Below are 20,462 nucleotides of genomic sequence, written 5' to 3'. Positions count from 1 at the left end.
AGCGCCGACGAATTGTAGGTGCACCCACATTCAGATACTGGGGGCACAATATACAATGGTATAGAGAATGCTACGGCGTGACTTATTCGACGTAAAGCCTAGAGGAAATAAAGGCACGGCATAAGCTCGCGCACAAAGGTCGCACTCGCAAGGTACACATGAGCGGCCGATGTTGAGGGTTCCACTAATGGGGAGGGGGGCTTTGAACTTTGAGGAGGGAAGCATAAAAGAGAGGGGCTGGGGTGAGGGTGACGTGCCTTGACTGGTCCCGCCGTGATGTCGGTGAGCCTCCGCGGCGGAGGGACGTCTTCCTCTTCGTCTTCCTCGTCGACCTCGTCGATGCGGAACTGCTGCCTCTGGGCCACCTCACGGGCACGGTGTATCAGGTCACTCACGAACTGGCTGGCCACCTCGCGCAGTTCGCACGACGGCGCCTCTGGGGCTGCTGCTGCTGCTTCTCCGGAGGAAGAGCCCGTGCCGGAGACCGTCTTGCTGCGCTGCTGCTGCTGCTGTGGCTGCAGTGGCTCGCATTCACCCTGCGGAAACAACGGGGCAAAAAACTCGGGGCTCGTCGCATAAAACTGCGGCTGCGAGGACATTTTATAGCAAGCACATGTCTCTCCTGCACGCGATGCCGCTGATCGACAGTTGTGGGCAACATGAGAAGAAAACACCTTTTTAAGCAGCGATAACCAAGGAGTACAGGAGGCATACGTGTATACATTGGCAAATATCTACAAGGATTGCACAGCAACCTTGGTTCTGCACACGAAAAGTAGAAAGTTACGTATCAAGAAAGGGGTCAGGCATGGAGACACAATCTCTCCAATGCTATTCACTGCATGCTTAGAAGAAGTATTCAAGCTCTTAGACTGGGAAGGCTTAGGAGTGAGGATCAACGGCGAATATCTCAGCAACCATCGGTTTGCAGATGACATTGTCCTGTTCAGCAACAATGGAGACGAGTTACAGCAAATGATTTAAGGACCTTAACCGAGAAAGTGTAAGAGCGGGGTTGAAGATTAATATGCAGAAGGCAAACATAATGCTCAATAGCCTGGCAAGGGAACAAGAATTCAGGATCGCCAGTCAGCCTCTGTAGTCTGTAAAGGAGTACATTTATCTAGGTCAATTACTCACAGGGGACCCTGATCATGCAAAAGAAATTTATAGGGTGTATGCACTTGACGTCATCCGCGAGGAGCGCTACCGTCCTCCGCGGTTGCCACCATGTTGGCGGTCGCCGTCCTTAGGCGGCCTAGGCGGCTAGGCCTAGGCGCTTGCAGTAGCGCAACGGACGATTCAGCGGAAGGTTGCGCTTCAGTATTTATAGTCAATTGGTGTGTTCAGTGACTATAATGCACTTAATGCATACGCACGCGGTTTAGATAAACCTGAGCGATTGCGCTACGAAGAAAACGTGCGCTTGTGCGGCGGCGTCGACCCATTTGAGCTGAAAGACACTGAACTTCAACGCGATGTCGGGTTGCTGCCTCGCGTGGATTTCACCGACATCAAGGACTGACTGTCTTGTGCACGGAACAAGTTTTGTGTTGCGCGAGCAACTAAAATCTTACAAATCCATGGAAGGCCATAATTATTTGACGAGCGGCTCGGTGCAGCAGCCGTTCGTCAAATTGTTGTTGTCGTTGTTGTTGTTGTCAGAAAGGTGAGCAAGCTTCCGTCGTTTATTTTTGTTCGCGTTCTTTTTTTTTTTTTGTGAAATAGCCGTGTGAATTGTGTCTGCATACCATATCCACGGTAATGGAATGTCGCGGTCGTAGAGGGATTAGATGCAGCAGTTGCCAGCGGTTGTTTTCAAATGGTTTTTTAGACCTCCACAACCACTGCGTGCCATGCATGTGTTTGTTTAATGCTGGTTAGAGAGGCGCAGCTTTCGAGAGAAACAAGTATAATGTATTTGTAACTTCCTTCCACTTAAATGACCGCCAGCATTCACGCAGTCCCGTAAATGTCATTCACTGACGTCGTACAATTAGGGTTAACGTTGTTTTATTTTGAAAAGTAGTAAGTGCTCCAACTCAATCTGCAGCCACCATAATTTTCAAACTGAATTCAAATTTTTAGATCTCGACGCTTAAGCTGTCTGTTTGTACTCGCAGGTTCGTCATTCACAGTCATTCAATGAAAAGCCGCTCGCACCGTGGCTTCTCATAAAAGAAGACGGCGACACCGCGCAGTTCACCATTATGCCGTAGCTGCACTGGCGTACAATCGCGGCACGTAGAGTCTCTCCGCGCACGCAGATACACTAATTCAAGTACTTTCTACGTAATAACACGCACTCACGGCGCCGCGCACAAAACACTGCTGTGTGCGAAATCCCCACGACGGCTTGGACGATAGCGATCTCCAATACTTCCGCGACGCACAGACTCCCACGAACGAACCGACGACCGTAAACATGGCGCGGCTGCCCGGCGATGCTGTCGCCGCCTCGCGGATCAAGGTTCAGTGCATACCCCCTATAGAAGAATAAAATTGCGCTGGAGTGCATACGGCAGGCATTACCAAATCCTGACTGGGAAATTACCACTGTCGTTGAAAAGAAAAGTGTACAATAATTGCATTCTGCCGGTGCTAACATATGGGGCAGAAACTTGGAGGTTAACAAAGAAGCTCGAGAACAAATTAGGGACCGTACAAAGAGCGATTGAACGAAAAATGTTACGCCTAACGTTAAGAGACGGGATGAGAGCGGTGTGGATCAGAGAACAAACGGGGATAGCCGATATTCTAGTTGAAATTAAGCGGAGAAAGTGGAGCTGGGCAGGCCATGTAATGCGTAGGATGGATAACCGGTGGACCATTATAGAGTTACAGAATGGATACCAAGAGAAGGGAAGCGCAGTCGAGGACGGCAGAAAACTATATAGGTGGAGTGATAAAGTTAGGAAATTCGCAGGCACAAGTTGGAATCAGATAGCGCAAGATAGTGGTAATTGGAGATCCCAGGGAGAGGCCTTCGTCCTGCAGTGGACATAAATATAGGCTGATGATGATGATAATGTTGATGACTCGTGAAGCGTGGATTCAAGTCTGAAAACTTGAACGTGCACCGACGTGACTAGCTAGCGTCAGAGCACCAAAAATAATTTAATAGCTTATTCCACGATCCAGTTCTCGTTTCATTTATCAGGGACAAGTATATCATCATCATCAGAATCTTCATAATTATCATCATCATCATAACTTATTTTACCCCTGATCGGGTATTACGGCCCCTGATCGGGTATTACGTAAGGGGGGGGGGGGGCATGAGCAACAAAGTACAGCACTTGGTCACTAATATAAAGAATAAGAATAATGTACAAGAAAAGAAGAAAAAAATATCAATTCAAATGCGGCACGCTACAAAAGTTGTAAAATTTATGAACAAATTGTGGGACATTGTAGCGAATCGGAAGGAATAACAATATGGCCTCAGTTATCACGCAATAAAAAAAAAATTAGTAGAGAGCTATACGGAGTAAGGATAGTTTTATCAGCTGTATAAACTTGGACGTGCAGCAGCACCAGCAACGCGCAGAACTGTTGTCGACGCCGTCGGCGTTTTGCCCGCGTTCGCACCGAGAGCGCGCGGCGTTGGTGACTGTTGCCGGTGCCTCTGGGGGCGGCTCGGAGGTTTTCGACGAGATCCGAATGGGACACTCGTCGAGCAGCGTCGGAAATATTACCCACCTTCTCGCCTCGCAACGTTTTTATATAAATAGTAGTAGTAGTGATTTATTCATTAAAATGACGCCTATTTATTTTTATATGAATACGCATTTGGTGCCACAGCTAAACGTCGCCTCCCCTCCCTCCCTCCCGTCCCCCCACGGCCTTTCGTGCGATGGAAGAAGTCGCGTTTGCTCTCTATATATGGTGATTGCAAAGGAGGAAAGAGAGCTTAATTCTGCAGCCCTTCAGGAAGCACGGCGCAGAACGCACGTTTGCTCTCCGACTTGCGTTCGCTCCCCGTGAAAGCGCGCGTCCCTCGCGCCCTTTCACTCGCACATACAGCGTCCGGAGCGCGGCGGCGATTTCATCGCCGTTGACGTCATACGAAACCTCACGGCGACGGCGACGCCGACGGCAGGAATCCGCTTTGGAGTGTCCATACAATTGCTATCGCAATTAAAAAAGGGAGGGGGGAGGACAGAAAGAAACGAAGTAGAAATAGCAATAAATGTTACGAATAAAAAGCAAGAACCACTCCTAATAACAACGCGTGCAAATAGAATTGGAAAGACTTAACAAGTGAAGTGCGCGGTTCCACTTAATATTGAAGGATTGCGTACAGCGACGATTGATTCGGGTAGTATATTACATTCTGCATTGGTACTGGGAAAACCTGAGTTAACGGCGTTGGTAGTACCGTGGAGACGTTGGACATCTCAAGAAATTGAAAAGGCGCCGAGAAGTGCGCACCGGAGATAGGAGAAGAGTACCATGTAAATTTTGAAAATCATAATAGATCTTGTGGAATAGGCATATAGCAGTTCCGCGATTTTGCATCTGGACGCTTAAGGAAGGACACTGAGGGAGGATTTGATGAGAGGTCGACTGAGGAAAGGTGAAAGTCTAGGAGGTTAACCAGATGGGAAGCCAGAAGAGGATTTGATGAGATCGAGTTACACCATGGCGGTCATTGTAGTTGGGAGAGATAAATCGGGCTGCTCGGTTTTCTATTGATTCGAGATTGTTAAAAAGGTAACTCTGGCATGAGATCGCAAATTGATGCTGCGTATTAAAATGTTGTCCAATTAAACGTTTCATAAGCCGTTTGGAGAACATGCGGAGGGAGGGGACAATGGCAGATTCTTTCTCGTGAAGCCAAGTGACCTTGAAGCCAAGTGATCTTGAAGCCAAGTGAACTCAACAAGTATACTTGTTAAGGGTTTCGTGAGGAGACATCTTCTGGCGTGCGGCGCCCTTTCTCGCTCGAGCCGGACACTCTATTTCGACTTAGAAAGGAATTCACCAACACTCGACGTTCCTAAGCGGTCTACCTCCCAAATAATGACTAAGGAAATCGCCGCTTAGCTTCTGTGAACTTACGAGGAACGAAGTATTCATGGCAAAGAGAGGGATATTGCTTCATGCGGGATCAGAAAGAAGGAGGATACTCGCAAAATATTAAGCTAGGTTCGAGTGACTAGTTTACGGCTTTACAAGGGAATCATCCGTCTCGTTATTTCATATGAAAAAGAAAAACTATGCAGCGGGATAGGACTCAAGAATATAGGGAAGGAAAGTTAGTTCTGTCACTTCAATTCCAAAGCGACCTTACCAATGTGAAAACAAGCTATATATACACACAAGAAAGAAAGAGAGAAAGAGAAGAAAGAAAAAAAATTATTATTATTATTATTATTATTATTATTATTATTATTATTATTATTATTATTATTATTATTATTATTATTATTATTATTATATCATAAGAAGCCAACAAATAGTGACACCAAGGACAACATAGGAGAAATTACTTGTACTTACTGATTGAATTAAAGAAATGATAAATTAATGAAAATGGATGAAAAAACAACTGGCCGCAGGTGGGGAACGAGCGCACGTTTTCGTATTACGCATGCGATGCTCTCACCATTGAGCTACCGCGGCGCCGTTTTCCCATCCACTTTATGGGGTATTTATGTCTTACAACTAGAATTGACCCTGGGAGTGTTAGCCAGCGCCACCAGTCACAATTTCACAAACCTAGGCGGCGGATGTGGAACTTCCTTTCTGCCGCAGGCGTCACGAGTACGTGATCTCTTTTGGGTGAAGGCAACTGGTCAATAAACCCACATATGCTACCTGGGGCCGTATTCTGAAACGTTCGCCTAGGCGAAATTTCTTTTTTCGCTTTCAGGCGTGCGCCGATTGGCTGTTTTAGCAAGATTGGATGAGCTGATTGGGTGGTTGAGCCCAACGTCATTCAATTTTGCTCAACCAGCCAATCAGCGCCCACGCTAATTTCGCCTAGGCGAACGTTTCAGAATACGGCCCCTGAAGGCATCAATGTTGCCGGATTCGAGCCCTTGTTATGCAATGAACGAGAAGAAAGAGAACCGAAGGGCCCGATTTTTATTAATCATATCATAAGAATCAGTTTGTTTTTTCATCCATTTTCATTAATTTATCATTTCTTTAATTCAATTACTAAGTACAAGTAATTTCTCCTATGTTGTCCTTGGTGTCACTATTCTTCTTTCTGGGGTTTTACGTGCCAAAACCAGTTCTGATTATGAGGCACGCCGTAGTGGAGGGCTCCGGGTTAATTTTGACCACCTGGGGTTCTTTAACGTGCACTACAACGCAAGCACACGGGCGTTTTTGCATTTCGCCTCCATCGAAATGCGGCCGCTGGGGCCGGGATTCGATCCCGCAACCTTGTGCTCAGCAGCGCAACGCCTTAGCAACCTATTCTTACACCGTGGCCTTAGCTGACTGAGCCACCCCGGCGGGTTTGGTGTCACTATTTGTTGGCTTCTTATGATATAATAATAATAATAATAATAATAATAATAATAATAATAATAATAATAATAATAATAATAATAATAATAATAATAAAGAAATACAGAGAATCGATGGGTAGGGCACATGCGGTATGTACTTAGCGTATTGAATTCGCATACCTGGGCAATGTCGCCATTCGGCTGATCGGTCGCTTCGGTCGACAACTCCTCTTCTGGAACGAGAAAAACGGGCAAGAAAACTATGTAAATGCGTTAACTTTGCAGTCGAAAGTGCGACAAAGACAATAGTGGCAAACTGAAACAACGGAGGGACACACACACACACACACACACACACACACACACACACACACACACACACACACACACACACACACACACACACACACACACACACACACACACACACACACACACACACACACACACACACACACACACACACGGATTTCAAACAACGCGAATTTGCAGAAATATTTGTCATGCCTGCAATTTAAAAAATATGCCTAATAATTGCCCTAACTATTACTGTAATATTCAAATGGAGCTTGACCTAACCAATAATCGCCAAACTCGTAATTTACAGCAAGCTAGCGTCGCAAAGCGGTGCGACAGCGAAAACGAAACCGAAACTGAACAAACGTGAGTACGAAACAGCGCCTAGCAGCACGTCGACTAAACGCGAATGCGAAACCGCGCCTGAAAACGGCGCAGCCATATTCAATTTCGTGCCTTCTTTTTTTTTTTTTCTTCTTCTGCCTCGCTGTCTGCCGTCTCGTGGAACGTTGGTCTCGTGCTTCGTGTTTTACGTGACGACCGGAACGACCGTACCAGTCCATCTGCAGCATGGGCCGTTCTAAAACCGTTCCCGACCGGTGGCTAGACTACAACGACGTTGGAGGTGTCGTGCCCGGTACGCGGTTCGTAGCTTTCAAGGTGCCGCTTCGTGAATCGATAAGCTCGCGCGTGCCAGCGAGCAAGCGCTTCACACCCCAAGAACTTCTCCAGCGGCTATATGGCCTAGGCCTCGTGATTGATTTAACGTGCACGAACCGTTACTATGACCCGGAGTCTCTTGTCAGTCGTGGCATCCTCCACGCCAAAATCATGTGCGTCGGCCAGCAAATACCTAGCGAGGGTGTGGTGAACGAGTTCTTCCGTGCCGTCGACGCATTCGTCGCGAACCCGGCGAACGACGGCAAATTGATAGGTGTACACTGTACGCACGGCGTGAACAGAACAGGGTACCTGGTCTGCAAGTACATGATTGAAAAGCTTAGCGTAGCGCCCACGACAGCGATAGAGCAGTTCGAGAATGCCCGCGGTCACAAGTTTGACAGGGAGGAATATGTCAACGATCTCCAGCGTGTCGGTGGACAAAAGCCTATGCTCGATCTTCGTAGTGCCGACAGACCAGTACATGTCAACGAGCCTCCTCAAGCCATCGGCAGGCAAGAGTACGTCCGCGAACATCTGCGAGCATCAGACATACAAGCCCAATACGTCCGCGACTTTCTGAGTATCGACAGACGACAGTACCTCGGCAACATACAATGCTCCAGAGACGCGGGCAATAAGCCTCCTGAAGTTGCTGTTCCTACTCCCTCCGATTGTGACGCCTACCGTGACTTCGACAGCCAGCCAGCAATGAGCATGCTTCCTTACGGGCACAACGCATGGAACGTCGCACCGAGTGAAGAGCGTGTGTATGGTCACACGGGTGGCATGCCGCGTTCGTTGCCACAACAGGGCAATGTGTCTGATATACAATCGCAAGGGCAGAGTTACCACAATGGCACGCCGCCTCGGCGCAGTGCGTTTGTCCAAGTACGTCCACAGATGCACAGTTACAGTCACCCAAGTGCCTTGCCACCTCAAAACAGCATATACACTGCTCAGTCACAAGGACAAATCTACGGTTATCTCAGTGGCATGGCATCTTCGTTGCAGCCTCAGCACAGTGTGTATGGTGCATGGCCACAAGGGCAGAGCTACAATAATATCGGTGGCATGGCGCCTCAGCACAGTGGCCTTGAGGCTCAGCTGCAAAGCCTTGGTTATGGTCAACCCAGTGGCATGCCAGTCCAGCAAAGTATGTCTGATGCACGAACACTAGGGCCGGTGCGATCCCCATCCCGAGTGAACGGCCCAAATGTTGTAACTGCTGAAATGTATGGCGGGCGTGGCCAGTACAAGCCATATAGTGATGATGACAGACGAGACTGGAGACGTTAGGAGTGCCAAGGTGACTGTGTGCAATGCCAAAAAGTGTTCTTAGTCATACAGACTTCGTCACTTTGCTTTTGTTGCTGGGAGCACAAAGAAAAAAATGGTCTATGTTTTTTTTTTTTTTTTAATGGTGCGCGAAGCACGCAAAATAAAAAAGCTGAGTAAAAATTTTGCATGATCGAGACAGAACTATTTTATGCATTGAGGGTTTCATTCACAACATATAAAATGAGGATCTGTGTTGTTACTTTCAGGGTGTTAACATTATGAGACATCCGGCAGTAATATACAGGAAGTGTCACAGGCAGCATGACTTCATGTGTACTGAAAGTACCACTTTAATCAGTGTAGACATTTGGGCGTGTTGGTGTAACATGTTTGCAGATTTTCTTCTTGTAGTGCAAAAAAACACACGGACGTAGACGAAGAATGGAGACACACACAGGCGCTAACTTCCAACAACGATTTATTTCCGGGACGGACGCCACTTTTATACCCTCACTTTTTTCACTCACTTCACAAGCACGTGTCTACTGACACGGTGCAGACTAAGGCCCCATCTCGATCTAAAAGTTGTGCTGTTTGATGGTGTTATCAACCTAGAGCTAACAAGGCTCTTTTATCGTACAGTTCTGCTCATTCTAAGCTTACTAAAAGGGGCATAGTGAAAATGTGTTTGAGCAATGCTCTGAAAAAATTGTGCCCTCATTTGATGTCCTCCAGTTTTCAGCAACAGTTAGTGGATTTGAATGAGGCTGGGTTTCCAAACCATGTGATTGTGTGCCTTGCTCAGAGCAACGCAGTCAGGAGAGCATGGTTCCTTGACGACAGCCAGCGCAGAGTCGGGTAAAAAAAAAAATTCGCCATAATTTCATACATTCACCACCTATCGCATAACCTGAAGAAGATAGGCCGTCGAGGAAAGGTTGACATTGTGTTCTCAGCTCCAAATAAGCTTATGAGCCTATGTGCAAAAACAACCATATGGTACAATAAAGGATGCGTGCGAAAAGCAGCACAGAAAAGGGTACGTTAACTGCAGGAACTGTGTTATTTACAGAATACCTTTGCAATGTGGAAGGAGTTATATCGGACAAACCGGCAGATGCATCAATGATAGGCTTAGAGAACATGCCAATAAAGTTAAGCCTGCGGCGGATGGCTTCCTCGATAGTCATTGTCACAAGTGCGGATGCAGCGAGCCCCGCTTCGAAGACACAGTCATTATCGGGAGAAGCAAATGCGAACTAACTCGTCTAATCATTGAAAGAGCTCACATTGAAAAGTTCGGTGATACTTGTGTTAGGAAATCGTCTCTGTCACTATCCAAGAAGGAGTTGGAAATCCTGCGCATTCGTTAAACCTAATAGTTTTCTCTGCCTAGTCTGCAAGTGTCTTTATATCATTTTACCATGTGCTTTGTTGTCTTGCCTTAGTCTGCAAGTATATTAGAATATTTGACAATCATGTACCGTGTCAGTAGACACGTGCTTGTGAAGGGAGTGAAAAAAGTGAGGGTATAAAAGTGGCGTCCGTCTCGGAAATAAATCGTTGTTGTTAGCGCCTGTGTGTGTCTCCGTTCTTCTTCTACGTCCGTGTGTTTTTTTGCACTACAAGAAAAAAATCTGCAAACATACCACTTTAAGTACCAGCATTCTTTAGTGCTATAGCAGATGTACAGCTTAACTAGAATGGAACTTGAAGAAACCATACTTTTTTGGTGGATAAGACTGAGAGGATATTGTTCTCAGTTGTCCTGAGCAACTTGGATATTTTTGGTGCATGTTAAGTTTACTATAGGAGCTACGCGCAATGAAGAATGAGATGGCTTTCTTCTTTTTTGTTTCATAAATATTGTTACTTTGGGTGAATAATTGTAAACATTCATTTCTGTGCATTTCGGAAAAGAATCGGAGCAATATGCCACTGAATTAATCTACAATGTAGTGCACTTTTTGCAATTTTGTTTAAATTTAAGGGAAACGTTCCAGTCCCTTGTTATTAAGTGATATACTAGTGGAGCACCAGTACTTCTTCTAGGCCTTGTTTCAAGAGTGCATTAGACAAGTTTTCAGTTTACGCACTGAAACATTGGTATGGTGTCAGTGGTAGCGATCCTGTCAAACCTTTGGCTAAACTGGCGGCTTGCAGCAATTTAAATAGCTGCTATCCTGTCGCACATCATTGTCAATCACCACTTACACTATTATCAGTAATAGTGACAGCTTTTCCTGCACCATTACAAATGTACGCCTTGCGTTGTTTAAAGTGTCCTGTTAAAAAAAACAATTCTCTTATAAGAACCCTTAGTGTTAATAAGGCAGTGCCACATAAAAACACATATTGGCATATAAGATGGTCATGACCTTTTATTAAACTAATGGCTGGCAGTTTAGCAGATCATATCAGCAGCAATGTATCTTCAATTATTGATACCTAAAATATGGCTAGTCACGATTCATAGTGGCTTAGCAGAAGCCAAGTCCTTATCACCAGCAGCTCTACAGTGCATGCTCTTTACAGATATTGGGTAAGGTGATGTTTCTAGGCTTGAGCCAAAAGAAACGGTGCCAGAAATGTCATGTTAATTTTTGTATTGTAGGAGGATGAATGGCCACTGTAATTTAACCACTGCTAAAAGAAGTAAAAGAAATGAGTTTGTGGTTCGACAAGAACAAATGCTTGCGACTACTGAATATGGCATACAAGGCAACTGGCAATATTGCAGGGTGGGTAATTCGACATTTGTGGTGCGGCTATGATGCCTTCAGAAGTGCATTTGTGCTTTATCAGGGAGCCACCAGAAGGAGATGGTTTGCTTTTGTAAGCATCCATTGCAAAAAATTATGGCCTCCTACTGTTTGCATATCTAGCTGTTCAACGAAGGCAGCCACTTGCTTAGGCAAAGGAATTGCATAGTAATGGCATGCCTTCTTTTGCTGCAAGTCATGTGAATTCTGAGGCTGCCAGATATTCGTGTAGGCTGACTTTGCAGATATGGAAGAAATGTGCAAATAGTGGTGGGTTTCCCATCTGGCAGAAAATGTTCTGAAGCAAGCTTAGTCTTGAACTTGCAGCCTTGTAATAGCGACATAAACTCCAACACGCCACTTGGAAACACTATACAGCGCTTGCAGCTATGGTATCTTAGATGAATGAAATGCAAAGTTGAAGCTGACTAGGGTGCATTCTATCTTTTCCACTTTCACCACTCCATGTGATTGCATGAATTTGGTTTGTACACTTAGTTTTAGGGCCTATACAATTCTTGGCAACCGGATACATAGAGATGCAAAGTTGCATTCTTGAGTTGTTGTTCATGAGAGCTGTGACACATTATGCTTTCCAATTTACGTTCAATTTGTCCAGACTAGTACAATGTAGTGATGTGATACTATGGAGTCAAAGCAGTCTGCAATGCAAATGCTACTCGGTAGCCGAGCAGCTAACGCTGTATGAGTCGGCCGGCTTTTTAGATATCAATTGCCAAGCTGTTCTACTTAAATGGACAGTGTGAGCATGCACCAGAATCTTCTGAAGCAAGCTTCGACTACATGCAAGCCGGGCTGGCTTGTGACTGGATATCACCAGTTGTGCGCTCTCTGATTATGCTTTGAGTGTAAATAGCAGCATGGTTGACTAGATTTTCAATGTGTTGTGAAGGTGCCATAAATAGTGCCACATAGAAAAGGCTTCACATTTTTTTAGTATAATTTTGCCTCTGGCCACAATACCTATGCAAGTTGTGCGGTAAAAGCTACCATTATACGAATTTCCTTAACTTTAGAACGGTTGTAATGTACACAAAATCGTTTCTATGTGGTTATATACATGCTGTCACTAATACAATTGCTTCTGGGAAAATAGTCGTGCATATGTCGAAGTTGGTGGACTGTTGATCTGTGATGCTACTGATGATGAGAATGAACAATCACATGATTTTGACATGTAGTCTGATACCCATATTTGCATGGGTACGCTAACTTCAGTTAAAATGAACCTCAATGATAGCCTACCGCAGTTATGTTCAGTTACATGAACCTATCTGAAATTACTTTAATAACTATGATAACAGTGAAGTTAAAATTTATCTTATAACTTTGCTTGACTGCAGTACTTGAAGTATAGTTGAACCGTAGTTAGCCACAGCAGGATGTCACTTTACAAGCATCTTTCCTGGTCAGTTACTGTTGAGACTGCACACAAATGTAGAGATGGCCAGCTTTTTAGATAACGACGAGTCTGCTGTTCCAGGCATATTTGCTACTCCAAGTTAAATGTATTACATCAACTGTGATAATAGGTACTTAAATTTTGTAAAGAATCTTTTTTTACATTCAGTATACAAGATGCCACTAACATTTTCACAGGGTATTGATGTCAAGCATGCCTAATCTATGTAAGATGGCAGCTATTAAGTTTGTGACACTATGGTTATAATACTCAATGCCTTCTGAAACAAGAATGAAAAATACCATGCTTTTCTTAACCAAAAAAAAAAAAATTAAGTAAACATTGATGTGAACGCATTTGTAAAGGGTAGACATCTTTCATAAGAGACCTGTGTATGGCTTACAACCATGGAAGCAGGTGTTTAATTTGAATGATGTTGATATTTTTATCACGAAAATCTGTGTACATGAAAAAGTATTAAAATTGTGAATTTTGGGTTTCTAATCTGTTGTATGAGTGGTGTGATTTCCTCCAAGCATTGTCCAGTAGTCACTCTTTTTATTTGACACAAGTAAAAAAAGAGAAAAGAAAGGTTAGACATTTCAAATACTGAAAACAGTTGGATGAATAGCGCTGTAACGTTATTGATTTTTTTTTTTACTCTTGTAGTGTACTTTTTGTAGATTGTCTTTCGAATGGGTTCTTAATTGACCCTAGCCTTTCATTGACTTCACTTGCTGCAAGCCTTCTTCAAGGAGAAAAATACTGGAACTCTCCTGTAGCCACGGGCAGAGTTCATACCTTTGTGAATACAACCAGCTGATATAAAAGTTGGTACTTTAGTGAACGGGGACTTATTCTTTTTCGAGATGTTATTCCTAAATGCCAAGTGAACCAATGGTTGCGCAATATTTACGTCAGGTCTTCAATCATGTTAATTGTAAAACTGCTTTACATCCTGACATTGTACACGGCTAATGCTGAAGTGCTAGTAGATTTAATTGCCCAGCAGGTAAAGTAGATAGGTGACCCAATGGTATTGTCCATTGTGTCACCTATCTAGGTATATACACATTTAATAAGGTGACAATGATAGCATAATGATCATGCTTGAGTGGACCTAACTTGCAGTGGTTCTCGAAGTTTTCTCAGCAGAATTAACTCTTTGGCAGCAGTGGCAGCAAAGCAATCAAAGCATCTCACGCATCTACATTGCCTATTTTACTGTTGGTTCCCACGGCAATCTTCAGCTAGCAGGATACTGCAAGGCTTCAGGAAACAGTCCGGGAAATTTTGCCACTGCTCTCGGTTACGCTGATTCGTCTCAGCGCATAGGGACGTCTGCCGCTTCTGCGTACTGCCAGCCTCTGGACACGTGTGGTTCACCTGCATGCCTGGACTCTGCGGCCTTTGGCACTGTCAGCATCACCGGACTGCTTAAAAGGAGCTATTCAGCGGGCGTGCACTTCTTTGGCAGCAGTGGCAGCAAAGCAATCAAAGTATCTCACGCATCTGCATTGCCTATTGTGCGCTGGTTTTTGTGTGCTGGTGCCATTTTTGGCCCTCGTTATTCTTACTACGTAGTAGCTGTCACTGCTGCCTTTGCTTAGTTTTATTTTCACCTTTTTTTTGTGTGTGTGTGCCTGCTGATACTGTCTTGGGTCATGCAGAAGGTAATCAATGATTTAAGGGATGAACTACGGCAGGAGCTAAAAACAGTCTGTGAGGCTGTAGAAAGGGAGTTCCGCACGCAGATGAAACCACTGCGAACTGACTTCGTGATGATATTTCATAGTATGGATCATATGAACGCTGTCTTTGAAGACATTCAACAGAATTGTGACGCCGTCAAGGCGGAAAATGCTGAGCTGACGGATGAAAATAGTAAGCTACGCGCTGAACTCAATGGAATCAAGAAACGCCTTGCAGACGCGGAGTCTCGTTTACAACACTTCGAACAATATTCTAGGAACAAAAACATTGAAATTAAAGGAATCGAGGAAAGCCCTAACGAGGATGTAACTGCTGTTGTTTGCAAACTTGGACAGCTTTCAGGGGTGAGCGCTGCACCAGACGACAATGAGGCTTGTCACCGTGTTCATGCTAGAAACAAGCCAGGCTGTATTACTGTACAGTTCATGCGGCGACAGAAACGGGATGCCCTGCTTGAGAAGGCGAGAAAGCTGCTCCTTAAGAACAGCGACTTTGGCAATAAATCAGCGTCGCCTGTCTGTGTGAATGATCACTTATGTCCAACACTAAAATGTCTTCTCGGAATGGCTGTGACTAAAAAGCGGGAAAGTGGGTGGAAATATGTATGGTGCCGTTATGGGAAGATCTCTGCGAAAAAATCGGATGGCTCAGAGATACTTGCCATAAGGCAGGAGCATGATCTGGAAAAGTTCCAATGAACAGCTCTGCATACTTATCGAGTACACTCCGAATGAAGCAGTACGAAGACAACGGATTACGGCGACACCATCAGTAAGAAAAGCCAATATTATAACAGAAGGTGTTGAAACCAATCTAACGCGAATGCGCAGAACGAGGTGTAAACCTCACATTATTCTTCATTATATTTTGTAGAAACATGCTATAACAAACATGGATTCTGTTCTTGGCAACGACTGTTATCGTGGATGTATTCATACACGAGGACAGTTTTGCAAGCTGCAATGCTGTCTATATTGAGTACGATCAATGAAATGGGATGGTCACTGCATGATGAAGTCAAATATAGTGCGATGTTAGCTATCAATGCTAATGTATTTGATGATTTGTTTCTTTCTAATCTCCTATTATCGTCTGGAGGCGATAGCCTGTCGTACATACAACCGTGCTGTGAGCATACTATGTTCTTGGCGTCTTTCTAGATTTCACAAAAGCATTCAACCATATTAATCGCAACATACTTATTAAAAAATTGGAGCACTATGGCATTCGAGGGAAAGCTCTTTCACTTATTTCTTCGCACCTACAGCATCGATCGCAGTTTGTCATGATTAATGGTCGCTCTTCTTCAGTAAAGCCAATTAATTTTGGTGTTCCACAGGGAAGCAGTTTTGGGTATTCTTCTCTTTGTGCTTTACATTAACGATATTGTTAACATTGATCATACGGCCAAGCATATTTTATATGCTGATGATACTAGCCTATTTTTTGCCGGTTCGGATGTCGCGTGTCTGTCTTTTCGTGCAAACGAAACACTTCATCGCATTCACTTCTGGGCTACAAATAATGAATTAAAGCTAAACATTAGTAAAACTAAGGCCATTTTGTTTCACCCACGAAACAAATTCTGCGAACTCCCCCGGCTATTGCTAAACGATTTCGAAATAGAAGTTGTAGAAAGCTTTAAAACGCTTGGCATAATTTTCTCAAATAACTTGTCCTGGGATGCTCACATTAATTACCTGTCGAAAAAGCTGTCCAAAGTAATTGGTCTCGTGCGTCGACACTGCTCTACATTCCCTCTTTCGGTTAATAATATTCTGTACAATGCTCTATTTTCTTCCACGCTAAACTACGGTGAACGAGTTTGGGGAACAATAACAAAAGAAAATATAAAGAAACTTCTTTCACTTCAGAAGCGTGCAATACGCCTAGTTTTTAAAGCTCATTACTTAAGTCACACAGAGGACATGTTCAAAAAGTTGAAGATTGTTAACGTACAATGTATGTACAATTTCAGACTACTTCGACAACATAAGCTGGAAAGAAATAAGAAAATTTACCTTCTGAAATCACTGGCGAGGTTGAAAAAAAATTGCCCTACATACCACACACGCTATCCCGAAACATGCAAAGTTGACAAATGCCGCACGACCTATGGTAAGCAAATGCTAAGGTACACACTACCGACTTGTTAGATGAGTTGGCCAAAAATAGCACAGATGTAGAAATTATCTCTTTTAATGAGCTTCGAAGCTTATATGTATAACTCTCCAATGTTTTACCTTTTGTTGAAACACTCATTGTGTTTCTCGATGTCTTCCATTTATAATTCAATGAATTTTTCGCAATATTTTTGTATATTTTATGGAATTCCTGTATGCACATAATTGCCCACTGTTTGCATTATTGTATAGTTTTCTGCATATTGATTTTTTTGTATCATGTATGGGACTTATACCACTGCTTGCCATGCCCTGGTGCACGGACCCAGTCAAGCCTTCTCAGGCTTTTTGTCCGTGCTCCAAACATCTGAGAGATGTTGAATAAAGCTGAATTGAATTGAATAGTATGGCGTTCTGTTGCCGAGTACGAAGTCGAGGGTCCAATTGCAGACCGCTGTGGCGGTTGCATTCTGAGAGGGTCGAAGGTAACAAAGCTCGTTAACAGTGTTATCACAAGTCAGGTTGTTATCAATCATTTTCCTGAGCCCTGTACTACGGCGTCTTGTCCCAGAAGGCACGAAATGTGCGATGGACGAAATACACTGTCTTACAGATTTTTATTTTTTACCTTACAATCTGTAGTGAAATGAGATAATAAAAAAGTTCTAATTTCCTAGTAGCTGTTTGCCCATGCAATACGGTAAACTTACATTAGTTTGACTCCGGTTAATTCGATTTTTCGATCAATTCGATCACGACCGAAGATCCCGGCCGACGCCCATTCAATTCTATGGGCCCAAACTTTCGTTATTTTAATCCTAAAATTGGTGTTCGCCGGAAAATTCAAACTTGATCAGTTAGCACGCACGCGCTGGACCCTTATGGCGACCCCCTAAGTGGCAGCGTCTGTCTCAACGGAATATAGGAGACAGTGAATGCGTTGAACACACGTCGTTTCCTGCCGAAAATTGCCTACTATCGGTCTACCCTAGGAGGATTTTCAAGTAATAACCGTAGCTCACAATGTCTGATTATGGTATTTGCCCAATTGTAATGTAAGCCTTTTTTTTTCTTAAAGAAAAATTGAGCCGAAAATTGTCCGCGCGGTGCAATCGGACACAAAGCCCAGACCGCCTTTGCGGCTTTTGTATGCTTTGCTGCATACCACGGATACATTGCGACAAAGATGGCTTCATAAAGCCATGCGGCGAAGCTGATATTAGACCCTTGCCCATTTTTCTTGCTAAAAAATCAGGTGCGTGTTAGATTTCTACTTTGTTTAGGAGCTTTTAATATCATTTCAACGTTAGTTTTTTATTTCGGACGCATAGAAAGTGGGCACGCGTTTTATTCAGGAATGTGTTAGAATAGGGCAAATACTACCTGCATCTCTGCATTTCTCTGCATCTTGCTTACTTCGAGCCGCCAGATAATTCGATCAATTCCGTCTGTCCCGTAAGGTTCGAATAACGAAAGTACTTACGTAACTTCATGTGCATGTTCACATGTTGCTTTCCCGCCAGCACATCTTCATTTCTACGGCTTTCTCCCTAGATGGCGTAGAGCATCTAGGGAGAATTACTTATGTATTAAAGCGAATTACATTATGTATTATTATGTATTATTTATGTATTAAAGCGAATTATTTATGTTGCTACTTATCTAATTCAGATTTGTTGCATGCTTATTAAATAGTGTTACAATGTAGTGAAGTGTTCTAAAGTAGCCCAGCACCAGATTTTAACAATTATTATCACGAAATATACTCAGTAATATTCTTAGCTATAAAATATCAACTCACTTCTTTTCATGGCCATTTCAAATATCACCGTATTCCCACCAGGACATCTTCACTTTTACGGCTTTCGCCTTAGATGTCTATTAAAACGAATGACTGCTTATGTTGCTACTTATGTAATTCAGATTTGTTACATACTTAATAAAGAATGTTATAAAGTAGTGAAGTGTGATAAAGTAGCCCAACACGTTTTAACAATTATCATGAAATATGCTAGGTAATAATCTTATCTCCAAAATATGAATTCACTTCTTTTCATAATCATTTCACATATTGAAGAATGTTACATTTTATAGCTGTTTATTGGGCACGCAGATTCCTCTTCTTGCATTCAGTGACATTGAGCTACTCTGAGAATTGCCTTCGTAGAAAGCGCTGTGTTTTCGCGGTCCAAGAAAATACGAATAAATTTAAGAACGTCTATAGAGGCCATTTCCAGCTGCCCAGACGTCCCTTTTCGAACTTTCCGGGGACGTCCTCGAAATGTGCACTGCTCTTGCGTCGGATTGTATTTGAGACAACCAGAGAAAGTCCTCCAGAAAAAAAAAAAAAAAGAAGGGCGATTTATCGGTAAATGCGAGAGAAATGCGTTCGGCATTACGCCGCACCTCTTCGGGATTCCGAATCCATGATTTAAACCGCGTTCACAACATTGCAAAGTGTTGTTCAGGAGCTGACTCGCCACACGTCCTGCCTCTTCGGGAAGCGAGGTGCAAGTGACGGTGGTACGCTCTTCTAAGCTCTCCCATCGCACCTCTACCACGTGACCGGGTTTCCACCCTTCAAACTGACACAGTTCCTTTTTTTTTTTTTTTCACTTTGACACTCCTAACGCTAACGTATTAAAAATACAGTGCATGTCCCGAGAACCCGGAAATTCAGTCTGCCTTGTATACCCCGTGTGACACTGGGATGTTAGACCTCTTCTTGAAAATGACCTTCACCGTTAAACACCACTGCCGAATGGGAAATTACAGTGGGCTTCGCCTACATGCGCAACGCCAATGCGGCAAAGCTACACCAGCGCTCTGGACCACTCGTGGAGCGCGCTCAAGAAATATTCCGCGCTCCCACTTTTCACAGAACACCGCTACCAGATAAAGACGACCAGCATTAGTGTTGAATTATTAGCATGCCGCGGTAGAAGATCCAAGTTGCACTGACCAATGACATCTTGTTTTGGCGCTCTTTGGACTATGTATCGCTTACGTGCCGGAAAGCGGACATTAGGTTGTACCGGTTTTTTTTTTTTTTTTTTTTTTAGATAATACAGCATTTTAAAGTTGCCTGCGGCGGATAGCATGATTCTAGTCATTGATTTGGGTTACTCGAAGAGGCTGACATTACTTGCACGAGAAATAGAAATGAACAAGTGAATAATTAACAGAAGTCGACTAATTATCTTTCAATTACTTGCTTTGCGGCACATATTGCAATTTACGAATTGCAGCCGGTGAGTTCGCGAGGCGTATCCATTTTGAACGAATTTTCAGGATGACACCAGCTTCGATGTATTCATTCCCAAAGTGTGCAACGAAATACATGGACGTTCCAGTTACTTTTATACTTCAATGCATGAATTAATGATTTGTTAAAAAAAGTAAGTGGAACAATAATGCATTTTACCGCAAGTTTCACGACGCATATCTCAAAACCTGTGATATCCTTAGAATTCGTTCAAAGTGGATACGCCGTGCAAACTCACGGACTACAATTTGCAAATTGCAGTATGTGCCGTAACGTTATTATTTTAAAAAAGGTAATTAGTGAACTTTTATTTTTTAGGCTATTATGCATTTAGATTCCTCGTACAAGTAATGCACATCCGCCGCTTCGAGTAGTCAAGGTCAAGGATTAAAATTACGCTATCTGCCACAGGCGATTCTTAAAATTTTGTATGATCTAAAAAAAAAAAAAAGAAAGAAAACCTCCACTCTG

At 43.5% G+C, this 20,462-nt stretch overlaps 2 protein-coding genes across 2 annotated transcripts in view; one reads left to right on the top strand and one right to left on the bottom strand.

Annotated features, from left to right (window-relative positions):
- LOC119442623 (uncharacterized) overlaps positions 1 to 20,462 on the bottom strand; it is a 105,607-nt gene that overhangs the window by 18,560 nt on the left and 66,585 nt on the right. Inside the window, exons 2-3 of the mRNA XM_037707564.2 lie at positions 6,648 to 6,700; positions 258 to 536 (exon numbers count right to left, since the gene is read on the bottom strand). Coding sequence (XP_037563492.1) covers positions 258 to 536; positions 6,648 to 6,700 — 332 coding nt within the window. The remainder of the gene's footprint in view (positions 1 to 257; positions 537 to 6,647; positions 6,701 to 20,462) is intronic.
- LOC119442622 (uncharacterized) lies at positions 7,208 to 8,890 on the top strand. Its single transcript, XM_037707562.2, has one exon. The coding sequence runs from the start codon at positions 7,335 to 7,337 to the stop codon at positions 8,721 to 8,723; it is 1,389 nt and encodes a 462-aa protein (XP_037563490.1). The 5' UTR covers positions 7,208 to 7,334; the 3' UTR covers positions 8,724 to 8,890.

The sequence above is a fragment of the Dermacentor silvarum genome, chromosome 2 (genome assembly GCF_013339745.2).
Source record: "Dermacentor silvarum isolate Dsil-2018 chromosome 2, BIME_Dsil_1.4, whole genome shotgun sequence".
Lineage (NCBI taxonomy): Eukaryota > Metazoa > Arthropoda > Arachnida > Ixodida > Ixodidae > Dermacentor > Dermacentor silvarum.
This window is presented reverse-complemented; position numbering and strand designations above follow the sequence as displayed.

What these genes read in the sequence shown, in the direction of transcription:
- LOC119442622 (XM_037707562.2), top strand. Translation starts at nt 7,335, where the DNA reads ATGGGCCGTTCTAAAACCGTTCCCGACCGGTGGCTAGACTACAACGAC.